Source organism: Bombus bifarius, unplaced genomic scaffold, assembly GCF_011952205.1.
Source record: "Bombus bifarius isolate JDL3187 unplaced genomic scaffold, Bbif_JDL3187 scf7180000008000, whole genome shotgun sequence".
Classification (NCBI taxonomy): domain Eukaryota; kingdom Metazoa; phylum Arthropoda; class Insecta; order Hymenoptera; family Apidae; genus Bombus; species Bombus bifarius.
This window is the reverse complement of record NW_022884379.1, coordinates 728,601-746,720: the sequence shown is the minus strand read 5'-3', so window position 1 is coordinate 746,720 and position 18,120 is coordinate 728,601. Positions and strand designations below refer to the sequence as shown.

At 33.6% G+C, this 18,120-nt stretch overlaps 3 protein-coding genes across 18 annotated transcripts in view; 1 reads left to right on the top strand and 2 right to left on the bottom strand.

Moving 5' to 3' along the window:
* The window catches only part of LOC117206223 (protein kinase C and casein kinase substrate in neurons protein 1), a 58,821-nt gene extending 54,909 nt beyond the window's left edge, over window positions 1–3,912 (bottom strand). For all 4 annotated transcript variants that reach the window (XM_033445360.1, XM_033445364.1, XM_033445362.1 and 1 more), the window contains exon 1: window positions 3,648–3,912. The gene's annotated coding sequence lies outside the window, so the exon portion shown is untranslated. The remainder of the gene's footprint in view (window positions 1–3,647) is intronic.
* A 1,277-nt stretch (window positions 3,913–5,189) lies between these two features.
* On the top strand, window positions 5,190–14,046 carry LOC117206291 (RING finger protein 121). Of its 4 annotated transcripts, none has more exons than XM_033445500.1 (9): window positions 5,190–5,325; window positions 5,607–5,641; window positions 5,735–5,876; window positions 5,945–6,099; window positions 6,172–6,400; window positions 6,477–6,712; window positions 6,804–6,920; window positions 8,934–9,026; window positions 12,661–14,046. In XM_033445500.1, the coding sequence occupies exons 1-8, from the start codon at window positions 5,299–5,301 to the stop codon at window positions 8,995–8,997; spliced, it is 1,005 nt and encodes a 334-aa protein (XP_033301391.1). In that variant the 5' UTR covers window positions 5,190–5,298; the 3' UTR covers window positions 8,998–9,026; window positions 12,661–14,046. The 4 variants fall into 4 exon arrangements, with proteins under 4 accessions (XP_033301391.1, XP_033301390.1, XP_033301392.1 ...); XM_033445499.1 differs by lacking the exon at window positions 12,661–14,046 and adding an exon at window positions 11,329–11,489; XM_033445498.1 differs by lacking the exon at window positions 12,661–14,046 and adding an exon at window positions 9,124–9,822 and having other exon boundaries at window positions 5,191–5,325.
* The window catches only part of LOC117206289 (teneurin-m), a 652,575-nt gene continuing 644,892 nt past the window's right edge, over window positions 10,438–18,120 (bottom strand). For all 10 annotated transcript variants that reach the window (XM_033445485.1, XM_033445490.1, XM_033445492.1 and 7 more), the window contains one exon: window positions 10,438–17,433. In XM_033445485.1, coding sequence (XP_033301376.1) covers window positions 15,945–17,433 — 1,489 coding nt within the window. In that variant the 3' untranslated portion in view covers window positions 10,438–15,944. The remainder of the gene's footprint in view (window positions 17,434–18,120) is intronic.

Below are 18,120 nucleotides of genomic sequence, written 5' to 3'. Positions count from 1 at the left end.
CGATCTTTCCCCGCTTACGAAAGAGAACTGTGCACTCTATGAGAAAAAGAAGAAGAAAAGAAAAGATTTTGTTATATAGTGCGTAATTGCTGTGCTGTTTGTAACTTTTCCCTTGGGCAAATGATGGCGGCGCGATCGATGGTAAAAGATGGAATTCTAGTGGAATTAGGGGTGACGCTAACATTAAAGACTTCGCATGCCATCGGACGTTCTATTCGCGGTCGTGCTCAACATTACTCACGTAACGTCCTTTCGTACGGTTAATGCGAATTACGTGATCCGATCGTGTACAAGGTGTTCCGAAATTTGTGTTACGCGAACGAAGAATCAAATTCGGTTTAAAGCTGTTCTCATTGTTCCTTTGTCTTTTTTTAGATTTCGGAGTACAGTAAAATCACAATTATCAGTCTACTGAATAAAGAAACAATGGATTATGGAAATATCAATTAATGGAAAATTTATTAATGAAAAACGGAATTGTTACACTTTCGTTCAGAAGTTTCTGTTTCTACTTAATATTGATTTTTATCAAATATGAAGTTAAAATTATTAGAGTCGAAGCAATATGTGCGCCAGTAGCAATGAATATTATTGAAATATTATTGATAAATTTTATTGAAATCGTCATATGAATAATATTTTGTATATAGAAATGTTTTATAATAATCTATATATATATATGTATATGTATATACATATATGCACAAATATGATAAGATCAGAGAAATCATGAATTTATATGTACGTGAGTTTAATCGTTTTAGTAGTTGAAGTATTTTTTTCGCTTTCATGCGACGCAAACTGATAAAATTGTTATCTTGTAAATAACTTTCTGTCTGAGTCATCGTTTAAAGATTTTCAGCTTGTAATTTTTCCTTGAATATTTTATCTAAATTTTTTTATGAGCTTCTACATTCAAAATTATTTTACTTTTCTTGTAACTTCTCATTAAATCGTTAGATCTCGTTATCTGCAGTTCTTTTTATTAAATTTTATATTCAGAATTGTAAGTTTTTGCAAGTATAATTTCGTATATGATGAGAGAGAATTCTAAATATGTAAAGAAAGTAAAAGAAAGCTTATGAAGCGCGTGAAATACTTTAGAAGTTCGTATGAGACTTTCACGTTGCACGTTTTTGATATTGTTTGATTTCTGTTTAAAGAAGCATGCAAGAATCCAATAAGCTCTACACGTTAGATTTTCACTTTTTATGGGTTTTATAGTTAGCTACGGAGAGAAGGTCGATTTCAACAGGTGGGCTTTCTAAGTTACGCGAGGAACAGGTAAATGAGATGGAAAAAGTTCGGGACACATACATCGACTCCAAACATTTCCAAACATTTATTTGTTATTCTAAATTCTTAATAATTTTGAATAATACGTATATCTTGAAAAACAGTACTATTTTTTTTAAATAAGAATTGCATATATGAAATTAACAAAATTAGTTGAAAAATAATTATAATTTAGATAAAATCACATTTCTACGACTTCAATATTTTTAAAATACGTAGTTATTTAACATAGTATCGAACGTAGTTCCGTGAATAATTAATGCGTCCTATCTTTTGATAGTAAGTAGTGCCGTGATTTACAACGATACATCTACGCGTCTCTGACTTATTTCCAGGATTACTATTACTATCGCGAATAAACCACAGTGACTGCTTCTCTCACGTGATATTCACTTTCATGTTCGCGATAAACATTGCTTTCAAATTTCTAATCTCTAGATACTCTAACCTTGCAATATTAAATGTATTTTCATTCAAGAAGAGTAAATAATTTTATATTTAAAATAAAAATTGTCATCCATTTAGAGATTTTATGATCTATTTATTATTGCTGATTTTAAATCGTATTAAGACAGAATTCAAAATTTATTCATGACTATTGAATTTATTTGTATATTACGTGCGAAGTAATCATGTATACTCAACTGTAAAGATAACGCGTTGAACTTTAAAAATGAATGCGTCTTGTAAGGTATCATGCTATTATGAAAAACGGTCTCTGTTAGGCCGACTAATGCGATCATTGAAGAAATGATGTAACATTGCGATCACATCAACGATTGTATTTTAAAACTGAGGCAAATGTTATTTACTTGATTCACATTCTATATCCGTCTATATTATTATCATAATTAAGTAAAATTTGTAATTCCATTCTTAAATATAAATCGTTTCAGAAAAGCTGCTCAATGCTTAACCTAACCTAAGGCCATTCGTATGTATTTACAAATAACACTGCAGTATGATTACATTATGTATCAGTCGATAAAAGTAGTTTGCACAAAATCATGCGGAAAGACAGCACGTACATATACTAGCAAGGAATGTGATAGCGTGGACCCCGAGACCGAGAACGTGGTGAGAGTACGGAAACTTGGATAGCCGCCAATTTATACAACATTCAAACAGCGCAGCTACGAGGATTTTGCTCCTTTCGAGTTCTTTGACTGATTCAGCGTAAAATAGACACTACGTAACTTACATTCAATACTATTTCTTCGAAACGAACTATATTAAATTTCACGCAACGTGAATTCAACAATTCACACAACGTTCAAATAGATTTCTTCTATTTGCCAATTATCAGAATTATTGAATATTTTTATGTAACAGGGTAAGAATTATGTATTGTGTTAGGTTTGTGCGTATGAAATGTCGTTTCTTTGAAGTTCGAATTTAGCGCGCCAATACCACCCATTCAATTTTGTCTTGTCGTTAATTATAAACCACATTAAGGAAGAAAAGATTTATAACAAAAACATGTGTACTGAACGTTGAAAAAATTTGTAATAAAAATGCGAAACTTGATTAACGCAACATAATCAAAATATTCATGTGACTTTCTTATGTGAATTTAAATTTGACAAAAGTGTCACGAAGATTTCCAGAAACATAAATTTCCAGAAATTTTCAGAATTATTACTAAATATTTTTTTCAAATAGTTATTGTTCTAGAATTATATTTATAACCTAACCTAACGTTGATTAAATCACTACGTGTCAGGTTAGGAGACCGATTGAAGTCAATATTGAACATTAGAATGACGAATGATAAGGCGTATAGGTTGTATACTGTATACATTTGCTAGTGAAAAATTCTAAATACGTAGCAATAGATAAATGAGATTTATGATTCGATATTTGATCTAGCACTCAGGTGGAAACCGAAGGTAAAATTATCGACCTAATTCATCTCCGCTTGTTTACCAAAGTATTACGTACTGACAACACTTCTCCAACGTACATAGAAGAAACTACCTGTTAAAGCAAGTGAACTACAAAAATTCTACCACACATAGATAAACCGCATGGTATGTATATACATATAAAATTACATAGAAAAAAGAATGCATTTTATTTCAGCGTTTGATGTTTTATCCCGGAAGAGGATTGTTCAGGAAGGGATGGGCAATTTGGTAGCTTATTTTGCAAATTTTTGATCAAATTATACAGAATTGCATGGACACATACACACATATACGTAACCTTAATCATGTATAAGAAGCGACATGTGAGTTCATTGACGACAATGCACGCACAATCTGTCGGCAATATGTGCGACAATTTGACAGACAGAAAAAACCTTAACGAAACACGCGCACATTCTAAATACGTGCCGTGTTCTCACTCACCGAAGGCAATTCCTCGAGGCAAATGAACCGACGAGCGGCGATATCCTTTCGGGCCTTGGAAAACTAACCAAAAACCGTATACCCGTGGACGGAACGAAACCAATCACGACACTGTATCACTCACTGAATCCGCGAACGACGCGCGATCCGATGACACTTCCGACACGCGATTTTACGACTGTGGAATTTCGTCACGTCGCGCGTATTCTCAAGAAACAAACGCTCATATTGCTCCTTCGCAGAGTGAATTACCAGCTTCCCTCTCTGGCCAGCAGCGATGGGCGTGGTTTAAATCCGTGATCACTCGAATACTTACGAACTCACACGAACGTCGCTAATTGGTGAGCCTCTGAACCGATTCACATTTGGACAAAAGTGTATGACGAATGAGAATTGCGCGTGCAGTTTAAACTTAATATTTCTTATGACACGTAATAAATTTATGTAAAATGGTAAAATATATTGATTGTTGATATTATTGTATATTGTAAGCAAATTTTATGTGAATTTGTATTTTACACAGGAGTATACAATGATGAGCAAAAGTATTGACACAAATCTGATTGTCCTATTTAATACTGTGTAAAACATATAATTCTTTGTAAAATATAATTTCGAAGTTTGAAGTATAAGCATATTATAATTGCCGATATTATTGTATGTTATAAGCGAATTTTAGTTTGTGGAAAAATATACAATAATAGAAAGTATGTTAATATAAATTTGCGTTCCCTATAAAATACTATGTGAATCTGTAAAAGATAGGATTTCTTTCTAATTGAAAATGTAAGCATATTGTAATTCGTTATCAACAAGCAGCTGTACCATAAGAGATGAATAATAAAAATACATAAGATTTCAGTTATTATAAAATTGTAGAGCGGATATAAAACAAAAAAACATAATTTAGAATAGGAATAGTAATGTATATATAGCAACTACTCAAAATAAAAGTGCTACATAAGCGTTTTGAAAACTGAAATCAACGTTACAACAGTTTCTATTCTTTAAAAATATATTCTGCAAAAGAATTAAATACAAAATCATATTCTTTTTTAAATTTACTTAAAATTTTACAAAGAAAGCTAATCATCACATATAATTAAGAATATATTTAGAGTAACATAGATATTACTGATATTTACTACTCTTTTGCAGAAATTTTAACAAAGTAATTGCTGGAGATTATTTACTCTTCTTAAATTGATATTTTTATAATCTTTGTCTTTGCTATCTTACCGCATTTATGAATTATGTTTTTCACAACTTGAATAATATGTTTCCAATAGCAGGTTCAATAATTGTATCGTCATCAATATGGTTGGAGAAAGGATTTCAGCGCGAAAAATCGAAAATATGCCTGAAATAATATTTAATATGATTAATTGTCCAAATAAATTATTTACATTTTAGATATTTCATTCGACAATATAGTGATAATATATTATAAGAAACAAATTATTGTTTTCTTACCTATTTTTATTTATGTATATAAATCAAATGAAGTTCGTCATTACTGCTTATCAACATGTCAGAATTACATCATTGTGAACAGTACTTTACAATGTCTCCAAAGAGTCTTTGCTATTGCTGTATTATTTCAGTTAATTAAAATCTATTTTATAAGTGATAGCATAATATAACCTTAACTATGCATTCACACGTAATCCCAAATAAGGTACAGTATCATCCTAAATACAAGTATATTGATATTATGTAAAATAAGAATGAACACGTAAGTCATGCTTACGCAAATATAACCTCCAAGGACAATATTTATGTTAAAAAAGGTATAAATTATTATGCATCAATGAACATCATGCTGTCTTTGCAATTATTTGTATATTCAGTTTCATTATTATTCGATTTTTATAATTTTTATTGAGAAACAATGAATTGTATTTCATTTGCTTTTTATATGTATACTATTTTCTAATTAAATATATGTATATTTTACAGAGTGAAGATGAGATGACAGTAGAAGAGAAATGGATGTAAATATCAATACTCATTATTATATAATCTAACTGATATTGTATATTCAAGGAACTATATTATGAATGTATAAATTTAACTTGACGTTTCAGGGTGCAACATGTAAAAATGCACGAACAACATAAAGGGCATGATGAAATGCATTTAGAAATGGTGCTTATTTTATTTTTAACTTTGTTAGTAGCACAGATTATATTAGTTGAATGGAGGAAACTACACTATAAGTCATATCAGGTAAATGAAAGTTTGTATGTCCTAAAATCACATAAGTTTTAGTTTGATACATTTATATATTTTTTCAGTTTGTTACTTTAATTGCTATGTGGATAATTCCATTTGGATTAAGTTTAAAAAGTCATTGGTGGAGATTTATATTTATCTGGTTAGTAACATCTTGTATAACAGGATTAATAGTAAGGAAGGCTGTTCAAAAACCTATAGCAGGTACAACACCAAGGTATGTATGTTTTTTTAATTATAATTTATGTATTACTGTGAACTTAGTAATTCATTCAACTTTTTTTTATAGATTGGTGTATAAATGGTTTCTTTTTATTTATAAATTAAGTTATACATTGGGCATAATAAGTTATGTTTTAATGTTAGCCACATTTTTTGGTTTACATCTTGTATTTGAGGTTAAGCCACAAATATGGCTAGATTGTGGTTTACTTTTGTTATTTTATGGTCTTTATTTTGGAGTATTAGGAAGAGATGTTGCAGAAATATGTGCAGATAAAATGGCTTCACATATCGGGGTACGTACACAGTAATCGGATACAGATGTGGACTATGTGTCAAATAAAAAGGTGGAATATATTAAATAATTTGCAGTATTATGTACCAGGCCATATGCCAACAAGAACTTTAGAACCTGGTGTGTGTGCAGTATGTGGAAATAGACTTTTAGTGTCAGAAAATGAACCTGGTGTTATTGAAAACACATATAAACTTAGTTGTGAACACGTGTTTCACGAATTTTGTATCAGAGGATGGTGCATTGTAGGAAAAAAACAAACATGTCCATATTGTAAAGAAAAAGTTGATCTCAAGAAAATGTTTTACAATCCGTATCCTTTTGATGTAATTAATATTTTATAATTTATTTTCGTGAATACATATATATACATATATATGTATGTGCCTTAATAATATGCAAAGATGGGAACGACCTCATGTTTTGTATGGTCAACTACTAGACTGGGTCAGGTGGTTAGTTGCGTGGCAACCATTAATTTTGTTTCTCGCTCAAGGTATCAATTGGGGCCTAGGCCTCGAGTAAGTAGTATTGTAATAGGATAATTAAATTGCACTTTGAAAACCATTAAGTTTCTGTAAAACTAATGATTTATTCTTGTAAACAAGTATCTGTTTGTATTTTTCTACAAATAGTTGCTATTATATTTGCTATTTGTAACAACGAATTCTATTAGAAAGATATAAATCCAGTCCAACTTGAGATTAAAATTTTAATCCAATTTCGATACCAATATTGCATTGAGGTTGCAGCGTTATAAATAACTTATATTATATGGTTAGGATGTTTGCCACTGTAGATGATATAACATTATAAAATGCTATCTCTTCTATACTGACAAATTTACACACCATTTATGTAGCACTAAATAATAGTTCTTCCATAGAACATCCTTTTTTTGCAATGTATATGAACATTTTCAAATTCTCATTTAACAAATGTGTGGTAATTACTAAATAATGTATCTTAATTTAATTATGCAGTGTGAAATGCATATGAACCATGGTTATCCGAATTAACTTTAATATAGCGGAAACGTAACAAATAATCTAATATTTTCTATAATAAGAAAGAGATGTTGACAATAGAGAAAATCCTACTCTCATTTTGTACTTTAGAATTGAAATATACAGTATGAAAAATTGGATATGGCGTGCGGATCCTTTACCTTGGAAGAAGTTCAATTCGGATAATCTTGAAATATTTGATTGTATAATACGTGTAGAAATATTCTGAATTGATGTGAGAATGATAGGAATTTACCTTATAATTTCATTTATCATTCCACTTCCTCATTCAAGGTAGTCAATCTAAGTTATCATTTTACATAATCAAATTATGTTTCATGCGGTACATACACCTAATTCAAATAATCCTTTCTAAAGATATACACTAATTATATTCTGCATATTAATGAAATCTTTTAACAGTAACAACATTATTTTGTAAATTTTAAGCTTATAAAGTTGTTTCGTATACTAGAAAATATTAAGATATTTCATAAGAAAATTGCTTTGGTAATTATATTCAAATAAACTTTGTTATGCCAAAGAGAGGAAATTTTACTTAATATATTCTGGATTCAGAGAAGTAGGTTATTAGAAAATATCCAATGTAATATTTTTTAAAGCAAAAAGAAAATCGTGGCTAGCAATAGAATTAAATTATTTATGATATTTCTATAAGTATTATTTCACATATGTGCATTTTTTATCCTTTAAATTATTATTTCCACTGATAAAGTGATTTGGTTGTCGGTTGTTTCATGCATAAAAGAAAAGAAAAGGTAGTGAAATAGAGTAAATGGAATAAATCATTTTTTAATTTTAATAGATTCATAACTACGACTTGTGCATACTATATACTTATAAATAGAAATTTTTATAAATCTTTGGAACAAAAATTTTTTATGGTTGTCAAACTTGTTACCATGATAAATCAGGTTGCTCAACTACAACAGAAATTTTAATTTTACGAGAAGTTGGTGCGTATCATCATCACAGAATGATACAAAATTTTATATAAACTGTACAAAATATTGTATCATTGTAAAGTAAAAACTGTACACATTATACGTATATTGTAAAAAATGAAACTTAACGATTCGATTCGATGGCGATCCGATTTTCACACCGTCTAAAAAGTACACATTTCTTTTTTTCGTGATTTCTTTTTATAAAACAAATAAGATAATTGCGCGATTATTGTAAATATTTTGGAGAAAATTATACAAATTGTAAGATTCGAAACATAAAGAAACGTTGTTCCGTAATAAATGATGTACAAAAAGCATACGAAATTCATGTAAAATTTATTTCTCATCAATAAAGATTATAAAACAGTCGATCTCGGTAGGAACTGTTAACAATTAGAATTTACTTTTTCAACCATTAAAGCGTTAGATCTTTTACCATTCCATCTGCAATTTCTCCTCGATTTATAATTACTTTCATGCGATTAATCGAACAGAACAGTTATCTGGCTAAAAAGGTTTTCTTAATTCTTCTCCTGTTTTTGTTTTCGAATTTTTCCAGACTGCCGGGAGATACAGACGACGGAAATGTGAATACGACGAAACTAGGGATCGATATACGTTAAAATACTGTAATTCCTCATCGGGATGCATCGTACGTATTCTAATTTTCTCACAAGAAATCGAGTAAATGAAAAAAATTTCTGTATTTTTCTTATGTATTATTATAATTTGGCTTCATTGTTGCAAAGGTTACACGAGATGTAAAAGTGGAGGATAAGAATTTCGTTGGATACGCATTTAGAATCGAATTTACGGGCTTGTACGAAAGAGAGAGAAATAAATAATGAGAACTCTGTCAATGATGTTACTAAAAGTCTTTAATCAATCTCTCATCATTACTCGTTTAGCAAAAAACAACTTTTTATCACATCACGCATTCGTAGGTACTATTTTCGGACTTGTAGCGAGAGCACCGGATGATACATTTGAAGATCACAGGAGAAAAACCTGATAAAATACATTTTTGTTGACTTTCTTATTTTGATGTCGTTTTATGACTAAAAGGTAATATTTTCATATTACATTTTTGGATCAAAGATGATGGTTTTTAAAATGCAGCTAATATTTTGTCAAAGTTTACTAAAAAATTATTACCAAGGAATATTTTAATATCCTCGATGTTTTAACATTATAACAGAGGATATATTGAAAATTACGTAGAGGATATAAAAATGAAATAGAAAGATAATTTTGGTAACATTGGATTGATTGACAACGTATATATGAAAGTTAAAAACTGCTTTCCTATGAAAAATGGAAAATGTAACTTATCATGTCCTTCCTCTGTACTCTTCATTTATAATGTATGATGTATATAGAAATATTTATTTATACACTTAAATCTAAAAACCTCTCGCTATTGTCATGGGGAAGAAATTGTACGATAGGTGAGAGACAAGAGGTGCGAAGAGAACATTTACATATGTATGTACGTATAAAAACAGAGCCGAATTTTTCTAGAAAACAAAATGGACGACAGAGGTGTGAGAAAGAATTTTTTGATTGGATTCAGACGCCACGAATACGATGGGAACCTTCGGGATGGGTTAAAGGGCAGACAATCACAAACACGGGGAAATTTTATAGATATATTTATTGAGTACTTAGCGTGTAAGAGTATAGAATATATGTTACCTTATCAATTAAATATCATTACATGGTAATCATTATATAATGATGTAGTCTTTAAAATAAACCTCGCGCGGACAGACTGCGCGTGTGTTGTGTGTGTTTTCTTTTTTTTTCTTTCTTTCATTCATCTTCTTCATTTGTGTTGTCGAAGAATATTTACATAATGATCGCAATAATTAATATATGTACAATCGTAGACGAAAGGACAAAACGAAAAAGTTACAGAGAGAAAAACGGACGAACTGCAAAATAGCGTCCCATGGAACCTTCCTCCTAATTATTTCTCAATCCATGTTCCGCGCTCGCCGATTACGAATCATGAGGAAGGAATCATTGTTCGAATTTTTCTTTTTCTCTTTTTTGTTCTCACATCGCTTTTAGATCAACCGTACTCTATACGAAAGTATAAAGGGCGCAATTATCGAGGTGACTGGTTTTCTTTTTTTGTCTTTTTGTTTCTTTTGTCGCGTGGATGATGGCGTGGCTCATTCTGTATGAAACTATCGTTATATCGATACTTTGCGGATACCCTAAATAAAATAAATCGTCGACATCGATGTCGCGTATGTCCGATTCGCTCGATCCTTCTGTTTTCATGAGCAATAGAAAAAAGCGTCGCCACTTCGATTACCATATACTACATATGTCGTACGTACGGAACACACACACAGTAATCGACAATGTCAACGAAATCAAAACGAAGATTAACAAAAATAAAGATGAAAATAGAAATATGTTATCGAGCAGTTTCGATCGACGACGACGTGCAGTTCAGTATGTGCATATGTACAAAAAGACACAGCGACACGTAAAAATCGATCGTGTTTCTTACGTGTCGCTTGGAAAAACAGGAAAAACACAACGAGACACCGATCACGAACAAATGTTTTTCCTCTTACACAGCGAGGTTCTTCGAGAATTCGTTCGTCTTCGAACGTAAAGAAAGAAAAGTAAAAAACGCGCGCGATTTTCTTCTTCGGCTATAGTTTAACACAACTCATATGTTATATATTAATTTACTATAATAGCTCTGGCTCACTCTTTGCTCATTCATTCTTTGTTCATGTGAACGTTTTCCTCATTTTTTTACCTGACACACATTCTTGCACGCTCTTTTACTCTCCCTCTCTCCCTCTCTCTCTCTTTCTCTCCCTCTCTCTCTCTCTCTCTCTCTCTCTCTTTCTTTCGTCAGACGCATTAGATATCCTTTTTTCTTCTTTTAAAGATATACACGATAGTTACGAAGTATTGCTTTCTTTTAGTCGCGTGCCGATCGCGGTTCGCCCTCCAAACACAGCGGACGGTCTCCCGTCGACGGCGAAGATTCGTGTCGAGCATAACAATAATTAATTCCGCAACTTACCACGGGATCGAGCCTCCGCAAGAATCCTGCGAGCTCTATTGTTCCATACACATGTATAGATTACGAATAATAAATGTGATTGATTTAATTAAATCGGAAAGCTGATTTTAAACTTCGAGTATCTTTCATTTTAGACGTGTTTAATAAAAGGTGTTCAATATTTGTAGAGTTGATTCAGTATCTAAAAGTAGCGAGAAAAGTTCATATAAATTTTTGTTTATAATATATAGCGAATTTCGTACGTATGTTAATCCATTTCGTATGGAACACCTATTGGAAATATCGAGATATTCCAATGTGAAATTGAGTTTCAACAAATTTGGGAAATATCAGAAAATATTGCAAAAGTAATTATATCTCAAATGGTAAGGTACCTCTGCTTTTAGATATTGAATTAATTCCTAAAATATTTCACATATATTAGTGGACAACCTATACAGTTGTTGATATCGGTATCTTTTTATGTCATGCTATGTATTTGCATTTCAAAAGCAGAATTCTCACGGTGCTGTATCGCTCGAAGGTGACCATGCGCTAAGCGTAAAGTTAACTCGAGTACACAGGACCTTCATATTCCCGTTGTTTTTTTCTTCATCTTTTCTCCCTAAGTATCGTTTCGCGTATAGACGAGTACACATAGAAAAGTGTTTCTTTTTTCCCTGGCGTGGTATCTATCGGCTCCTTTGTCATCTTAGAGCTCACACATACCACATGTGTCTTACATGCTGAGTATCTAGAACACTATTACATTGCGGATGGCAGGTAACGGCGAGTTAACGGACAAATCAGACAAGCATCGCCCTTTTAAATGTTCTATAATATTCTCGAGAGAGTCGAAAATGGCAAAGAAATAAAAAATCAGGTAGAAATTTTACTAAAATGGAACCGATTTATTAGGTAGGTGCACATCGAAAACTTTAATCGCGCATTTCATCAAAATAATTTCTATATCATTCAATATATTTTTTCAATGTTTATATTGTCTGATCATTCTAAATTCGTAAGAATTATCAGTTTTAGAATTCGAACAGTCATAACGGAACGGAGTAAAATAATTTACGCATTAAAAGATTGCTTAGGTGGGAGAAGAAATGTCTTCGACATTATCCAAATGCAAAATTCCCAGAAATCTGACACTTTCTCTAAATTTGTTTAAGTTTCGTGTTTTTATTCTAAAATTTCTTAATATCGAACGCACGTGATTTATAATAAATTTCTTCTTTTTTAACAGTCGACGAGTGCTGGGTCGAAGATGCATGGCTTCCCATTGTAATTGAACCGAAAAATATTTTCACGCGACGTTAACGTGGCGTCACGTGTCTTCGAAAGCAACCTCGCCGTAACGCCAACATGTGGTCATCAGTACTCGACGTATTAACGTGGTTGACAATTAACGATAGGACATAATTGAATGGATGATATTGCAGCGGTAAATTCAAACTTCAGAACAATATTTCATATGCACCAACCTAATTATAAATATGTGGCAAGAGTCGAGCCCGAGGCTGATTATGGCCCAACGCTAAAAAACTTCGAAAGGTAGGAACGAATGTAAAATCCGTATTAAGTTACGATATAAAGTTCGTGTATGGGGGAATATCGAAAAATGGTGGATCACAGACTGATATGCCTCGTGTCACCCCGGGCCTCGTCTCATCTGCTATAAAAAGAAAAGTCGCGATAACGATCCATCCAGTTGCGCTAAAATGGAGGCAATTCGATGAACGAATCGGAAATGGAACTGTCGAGAAACGAAACGAAACGGACGAAAGTGAGCCATCATTGGAGTCGTTCGAATTTTGAACGTGACGATTGATCGTTAACTCAGAAAAAAAGAAAGAATAAAAAGAGTTTAAAAAAAAAGAAAAAATAAGGACACGCGCGTCGTTTGACCATCACTTTCCGTTACTTCGTAGAAAAATGCACCGTTCTTACAACGTGGACGCGAATCTACTATACTTGCGTGGGTTTTGCGACACACTGGCTATACACAACGGATATGTACAGCGGCTTTTTATCAATTTTTTTTTCATTTATTGTTTAAAGGTTCACTAGCACACAAGTCTTAACACCGTTTACTAAAATCCCTCGTTTAACTCGTCTAGTGTACGTTTACTTTGTTAATTATGATTATGTATGTTTTTTTTATTTTGCTTTAAGTCCACGGTACAACTACCTGGAACACAACGTGGTTGAGCGACGTGGCTCGCACGTTGGCTCGCTATTCCTCTATTTTTTACGTTTACTTTTACATGTACGTATTATATCGCGTTATCGTTTTATTTCTCTCGTTCCTTTGACGTTCTTTACTTTCTATGTCAGTTTCTTCCTTTCTTCACCATCTCTCTCTTGCTCTCCCCCCTTTTAGATTTCACCTCGTTTCAGAAACCACAGAACTTGACTTCTACTACTCGTTTTCTTTTTTTACTTTTTTTCTTTTCTTTAATTTACCCAATACCGATAAACACCGATGAATTCAGTTTATACCCTTATTAAATAGAGAGGAGGTGTTGCATTTTTTTTTTCAAAGAGATTCTTCGATATATCTCGATGGGGCGCAAGGGTTGATTTCCACGGGACGATCCCACAGACACACGGTTACATAGGACATCTTTGACGACACAATTCAAAAAATAATTTTTCATTTTTAGTAGAAAGATAGGCGGGGTATTTCCGTACAATAGTATATTATATCGTATTAATATTATTTCCTTCTTTATTAGTTATTACTATTATTAGTATTAGTATTATCATACCGTTATTACTATCATTATTACGTTATTATTATTATACCGTTATCGTTATATTATTATCGTTATTATATTATTATTTTATTACTATTATTATTATTCCACCTGGACATTATTACCTTGACGTATCTCGTCACGTCATCTTTGCTCGTCTATTGCTCGTCCCGTTACATCACGTCACGCGAAGTACTGACACGAGGCATAAAATACAACGTAACGAATTCCACGCCGGATTAGTATAGCTTTTAGTACGACACGCAAACTTTTCTTTATACCTATCATATCTATTTACACGTTTTTTCGTTATTTTTCCACTCTCGTTTTCCACATACATATAATGTAATCGGCCGTTTCAATTTTCGAACAGATTAAACGCAGCATCTTTTATCTCTTTTTCTCTTTCGATTTTTCCAGGTGGATATTCTTTCTCAACAGGCAAACGAGAGTACATACGCGTAGACCTGAGTCTATGTTAATCCAATCTCGATTCATTTTCCTTTTTCTCTTCTCGAAAAACGCATTTCTCGATCAATTCACGTATCATCTCCTACATATAATGGGTGTAGGTGTCTCGCGTGTTGTTCGTATATATTGTATGTATATATTTCGTATGTGTGTCGCGTGTTTGGTACACACACGAACGCTTATTACACGTGTACGTGTGTGTACATGTATACATATATAAAAGCATTATCGACAGTTTCCACTTAAGTTTACCGGTTTCTTTATGTATATATATATATATTATATATATATTATCTACACATTACGATTAATCGAGTAGCTATATGTACAATCGCACGCCTCGCACTAGCACATCATTTGCGTCATGTTAAAAATATCTGCTGTATATTTATTGTGTCGACGTATCTATTTTCTTTCCTTTTTTTTCATTTTTTCTTTTGCATTTCCCTTTCGTTCCTTCGCATGTTGATCTATAGGTCGCGAAAAAAGTATCGTCGTCTTGCATAAATATAATTCCTTCTACGAGAACGAAAACGCCCCCGACGTGCACGTCTCATTAGACCCTGTTGCATCGATACACCAAGCTCCAGATCGATCGATCACTCTGAACGAGCATGAAAGTACTTCTCTCCTATCTCTTTCACGCACTCGTCCTCTATTTTCTTCGGCTTCGTCTTTTCTTGAATTTCGTTTCACGGACGGCACCTTAAGTTCATGCACATAACTTCAAAGTCTTATAACACGTAATTATACTTATACTCGCGAGAGTAAGTATCATCCCGTTTGATTACAAACTAATCACCACGTAACAAGCTTCCCTTCTTTCCTTTTCTTTCAGTGACTAGCTGAATCTTAACACCACATTACGATATTTCCACCTCTGGCGTGTACGTATGTTAATAAACTTACTCGAACGGACATCTTCGATCGCGCTGTCGACAAAAGAAACGATTACGAACACGATTGAATCACAAGCGACGCTATTATGGCACACCGAGCGGGGTTTGCTACACACGAAATAAAGACAGCAGCGCCACTGATCGAGAGGACGCGTTTCTTCGCTTCCTTGTCCGCTATTTTGATCCACGAGTGCGGTGAGAAGAGAACAGAGAGAACGATCGGGGAGGATTAGAGGATAGACGGCACGTATACGACGAGCCTTATAATAATCGGCTCGATGGAACGAACGTTAGTCTTGTCTCTCTTCAGTATTCTTTCGTTTTTTGTCCGGCGGCGCGATTCACGTGGGCGCGTGAATCAAGTCCCAAATAGCGTTACGATCCCGCGTCACATCCTCGAATCACGAGTCATGCCTGTGGATTCTGTTACGCCTGTTTCCACTCTTTCTTCGTTTCCTTTTGGTATCTCTCGTGAACGCTACATTACCAGGATCGTCAGCTAATTGTGGATATCTATGCACACTATGAATGTCCACACCTTCGTAGCCACTAACCGTGCCTCGGCTAATTAGTTCATCTTTCTCTTCTTTAGACCAGTCGCCTCTTCCTTGGAAACCAGCCATAACCAATTGCTTCTCTATCTCCCAAGCTCTTTCCACTGCTCGTTTATGAGCGTGTTTTAATATTCTGTGCCTCTCTTGTTCAGGATCAGCTCCATACTTGATCACCACAGCAGCGTCTGGATTGTGTAATCTTAGTTCTTTCCAGGTACCTGCACCGTGTTCGGTAGTTTCATGGGTTGAGACGTTGAACATGCCACCTAGACGACGAAGTTCCTCCATGTCATCACGAATTTTCAGTGCATTGTCTTTCACAAAATAGAACACGTCTTGATCGTGGACACTGAAGTGTAGAGGTAAGAAATATGAGTTGTTGAACACGGATGTCACTACGTCCTGGACTACGCTGTTCACACCGTCTACTACACTGACAAGTGATCTTCCACCGACACGGGAAACTAGGATACCTTCTCCAAAGACGGCGCGACGATGAGCCACTCTGGGAAGAAGATTCCTCGTCTTCGGTTCCAGCTTGAGTAATGGTTTAGGGACGAAACCTAGATCTGAGAACTTTTCGTGTACGCGATTCACAATGCACTGTAAACCAGACATGACACCAAAGTCTGGGGTCAATTGAGGTGATGTGATGGTTGCGCTAGGTTGGTACACCATTTGTTTCATGTATTCGGAACCAAGCATTGCAGAAATATCGTAGCCATATAGTTTCAGCCAACTAGCCAGATCAGTCATGTATTCCACATTCTGTTTGAAATTAATTGGATCATTATTGCGGAAACGATAGATGAAAATGTCGGTTGGAGTGGTGAGTTCGTTGGCCATTTGCTCCCACGCTGGTGTCATCCACTGGCCAACAGTCGGATCGTACAAGCGCTTGTTTAGGTAAACTAATTTAGTGTTTGGATCCAGGAGACCACCGTGGAAGTCTATGGGCAAGTAAAAGTCTGGATTGGTGTCCTTGATGATTTTTCCAAATGGTGTACGTCTCATCTCCTTTATCAGATTTCCATTGGTATCAAAGAGAGCTAGAGGAGAGCCATTTTGATCTGTTGCAACGTAGAATCTTTGCTCTGATGTCTCCACTGTCATGAGGAAATTGCGGGAGTCGTAGAGGAATCGGAAGGTTTTCGAGGACTTCGGGAAATGGATGTGCGTGATCAAATCCGGCGTCTTTGGATTCGCATAGAAGAACTGCGTGATGTTCTCGCGGTCGTCGTTCCAGGCGACCAGTCGGCCACGGTCGTCGTAGAAGTACCAGATCTGGAACTTCTTGTGCTCGGAAGCGTGGATCAGTTGACCGCGTGAATTGTATCTGTGTAAAACAAAGTTGAAGTCAGGTAAGAATTAGTTAAATTATTTAAAAAATAGTAATAACACTGGTCACGTCAGTATGATAAAATGTATACTTCGCTTATATAGTCAATTCTATATATAATAGTCAAGTATAGGAGTAGTTGTGGTTTTAATTAAAAAAAATAAAAATATTGACTCTAAATATAATAGGAATTACGTTATAAAAGAGAGCTATTTTCGTTGACCCCATTCTTTTTGACTTTGGAAGCCTTTATTGCACATGGTTGAATTTGTCTTGATATAAAAAAACTAGCTTTCCGCTAAAGTACACTACAAACGATTAATTGTACACGAATGATTCGCGTAAATATAGAATTTTCTAGCTTTATAATTTCAGCAGATTATTTTATAATCATTAAAGGTCAAGAATAATTTAGTTCTAAATAAATAGACATTCAAATTTCCATAATAGTGATCCTTGTGTGCCATATTTTTGCTACTAAAGCAAATTTTTTATCTCGACATAAAATAAATGGCAGAAAAAAATTATTATTCAAATATTTGTCTATAACATGGAAGTCATCACTTTTAAAAATAACAATGGTTAATAACCTGCACAAAAATGTTTTTAAGTAATGAAATGTTTCAACCCAGCTTTATCTTAAATTTCTTCTTGAATATAGAACATGTTAAAAAATGATATATA